The sequence below is a fragment of the Neophocaena asiaeorientalis genome, unplaced genomic scaffold, assembly GCF_003031525.2.
Source record: "Neophocaena asiaeorientalis asiaeorientalis breed wild unplaced genomic scaffold, Neophocaena_asiaeorientalis_V1.1 scaffold119, whole genome shotgun sequence".
NCBI classification, from domain to species: domain Eukaryota; kingdom Metazoa; phylum Chordata; class Mammalia; order Artiodactyla; family Phocoenidae; genus Neophocaena; species Neophocaena asiaeorientalis.
The window spans coordinates 1,024,924-1,028,051 of NW_020175821.1; the positions used below are offsets into that span (position 1 = coordinate 1,024,924).

The 3,128-nt window shown below is 43.1% G+C and overlaps 1 protein-coding gene across 2 annotated transcripts in view; it reads right to left on the reverse strand.

The window, feature by feature from the left end:
- Positions 1-3,096, reverse strand: part of CCNDBP1 (cyclin D1 binding protein 1) — a 15,882-nt gene extending 12,786 nt beyond the window's left edge. For both annotated transcript variants that reach the window (XM_024732479.1, XM_024732480.1), the window contains exons 1-3: positions 2,918-3,096; positions 2,691-2,750; positions 2,318-2,397 (exon numbers count right to left, since the gene is read on the reverse strand). In XM_024732479.1, the coding sequence (XP_024588247.1) occupies positions 2,318-2,397; positions 2,691-2,750; positions 2,918-3,026 (249 nt within the window). In that variant the 5' untranslated portion in view covers positions 3,027-3,096. The remainder of the gene's footprint in view (positions 1-2,317; positions 2,398-2,690; positions 2,751-2,917) is intronic.
- Between the last annotated feature and the right edge of the window lie 32 nt (positions 3,097-3,128).

Here is a 3,128-nt window from a genome sequence, read left to right on the forward strand (position 1 = left end):
GGGGACCACCCCCCTTTTTTTTTTTTTTTTTTTTGGCTACATTGGGTCTTCGTTGCTGCACACGGGTTTTCTCTAGTTGCGGCGAGCGGGGGCTACTCTTCATTGTGGTGAGTGGGCTTCTCATTGCGGTGGCTTCTCTTGTTGCGGAGCACAGGCTCTAGGTTCGCAGGCTCAGTAGTTGTGGCGCACGGGCTTAGTTGCTCCGTGGCATGTGGGATCTTCCCAGACCAGGGCTCGAACCTGCATTGGCAGGCGGATTCTTAACCACTGCACCACCGGGGAAGTCCCAACACTCTTGGTTTACATATTGTCTACAGTTGTGTTCACACTACAGGGGCAAAGTTGAGGTCTGCAAAGCCTAAAATGTATACTATCTGGCCCTTTACAGAAAAAGTTTGCCAACTCTATCTTAGGCCATTAACCAGTTGTCTGTCTCTCTGCCTCTGTGTGTGTCTCTGTCTCTTTCTAACAGAATCTCAGTATATCTAAAAGTAATTAGCATGGACTCTACAATGCTCAATGTTGACTATTTTTCTTCGAAGCAGTCACTGGCTTTCTCTTACCTTCTTTGTCCTCACTTCTCTGTTCAATTCTAAGCCAGCATTATGCAAAATGTGGTCCACAGATTGGTGCCAGTCCATAAATGGTCTGTTACCAGTCTGGGATGGATAAATACAATGATTGAGAGCACTTAGAAACTTTTATGCCAATTTGACATTGTTTCAACATTCAAACATATAATTTCATAAAAATACCAAGCCATAAGAACTGGAATTAAAATAAAACAAAACCAAAAAAACCCCAAACATTCTTTAATAGAACTAATGTGCTGAGATCCTAAGAAAGCAATTGTGATTCAAATATATATAATTCAAATAAAACCATATTCTAATTTTTCATCAATGAGTAAAAAACCACTGTCCTGAGCATGTACAGAAATATAGTTCTATTCTTGCTCCTCATGGTGTCTTACTAGCTGTGAATTTTAGCCACAAGTCCTAAGTGTATTTGGAAGAAAGGAGTCAGCACATAAGAAAAATAAGGTAACATTACTACTCCCTTTGAAATAAAGATTGACTTTCTTCAACAAACTTTTAAAGTACTTTCATACAATTCTCTTGTTTCCTCATCTCAGATCTCTGAGGTATGTAAGTGGAGAGAGTTTACTACTGTAGGTGCAGCAAGAGAAGACTTTTTCATTTCAAAACATCTAGATATATAATTGAGAAAGAGAATGAAAGTATTGACTATGAAAATAAAATAAGGCAATGAATATGTCATTTTAAAACAAACTTACTCCCAAATTAAGTATACCTAGCTCTAGAAAAACAGCATAGAGCACACCTGGCCACAGCCAACAATATTTACTTTCAAGTATCTTATAATAAAGTTTTATAATAAAGCACAAATTCTTTGTTCTAGCAATTCCACTTCTGGGAATTTTTACCAATATATAGATATACACAAAGACTGTATTAGGCAATCTACCACAGCACTGTTTATAATATAATAGTTACAAACTGGAAACAACTTAAATGTCCACACAGTACTGGTTAGATAAATTATGGTTATATCCACTCTGTTGAATACCATGCTGCCATTACAAAAAACTGAGCAACTTTATATATATGCTCCCAAAAATCAATTTGCAAGCTATGTTATTAGTTTTTTTTAAAAAGGTCCAGAAAAGTGTTTATGGTATCCTATCATATGTGTAAAAAGAAGCAGGTATATATACATAAGTGTGTATATGCATAGCATGTATATGGAATAATACAAAAGGAACAAGGGACAGGAGATATAAACTTTTCAGCACATTTAACTTTGATATCTTTTGAATTTTATACTGTCTACATTATTACTAATGTAAAAAATAATTCAATGTAAAAGAGTATTATGTAATATAACAAAAAAGGTGTAGCTTAGACATTAGATAGAACCTAATTTAAATCCTAGCTCCACTACTTATCCACCTTAACCTGAGCGTCTGAGCCTGCTTACTTATCTGTCAGATGGGGATCGTGTATGTGAAAACATCTAGCAAATAGAAAGTGCTTTTTAAAAAAAATTATCAGCAGGGAAATAACCAGGATGAACTTCAGAATGAACCAATATTTAGAAGAGCTGCCCACCCCATGACAGCTACTGCATTTGGCAATTTGATCTTCAGAACAATCCTGTAATGTGAGAACCACCATCTTACTTGACAGATGAGGAAATTAAATCCTCAGCTTTGAATGTAAAACGTGGAAAGAAAATGAGAGGATTCCTAAGGAATAACAAGGCATCACAAGAACTGTAGGAAAGTGAAGCCCACCTGTGGTGACGGCAGTGGAAGTCGAGAAAAGACTTCGGTCAGAGTCGTGGCTGCCCTTGACACTGCCATAGCTGCCTCACCTGGGAGGTGATAGAGGAGGAGGCGGGAGCCAATATGTTAGTGCCAAAAGGATAAGGCTCCAGCGGCTGCATGAACTTTGAAGATAACGCGTTCCCTCTCCACCCTTGCCGGCTGAGACATCTCAAAAAAACAACCCCAAATCAGTGTTTTCTATCTCAATCTCAGAGGTGCCGTGGATGGGTAAGGCGAGGTATCCCCACAGACAGGATGGGGCAGGGGAAAGCAGGAAGAAATGGGGTAGGGACGCCGCAAGAGATGAGAGATGGCAGCCTGCAACAGGAGAGGCACTCACGGAGTCTCCTCCAAAAGGTTTCCCGATCAAACTCCTTGGTGGTCTCCCGGGCTTCGCCGACTAGTGGGCACGGCGTGCGGGCCGGGCGGCCGCAAAAGAAAAAGCACAGGTAAGCGGAGTCACCTCCAGACCCCACCTCCTCCGCCCGGACCCCGCCGCCGCCACGGCCTCGCCCCTTCCCACCCAAGCCCGCCCGGCCGTCGCCCGTCCCCACTACGTCAGCTCACCCCGCACTCCAGGAAGGAGGAACCGCAGCTCCCCTGCTAGGTGCCGGAGCTGCTCCAAAGGCGGAGGCAGGGTGGAGTCTGTGGCTGCAGGTGCAGCAGCGCTTGCCATCTCAGCAGGACGCGAGGAGTCCGCGGACTAAGGCGCTGCGTGAGCCGCACTGCCGTGACCGCCCCACTTCCGGGACGCGGGTTCGCTTCCGGCAACAACCCG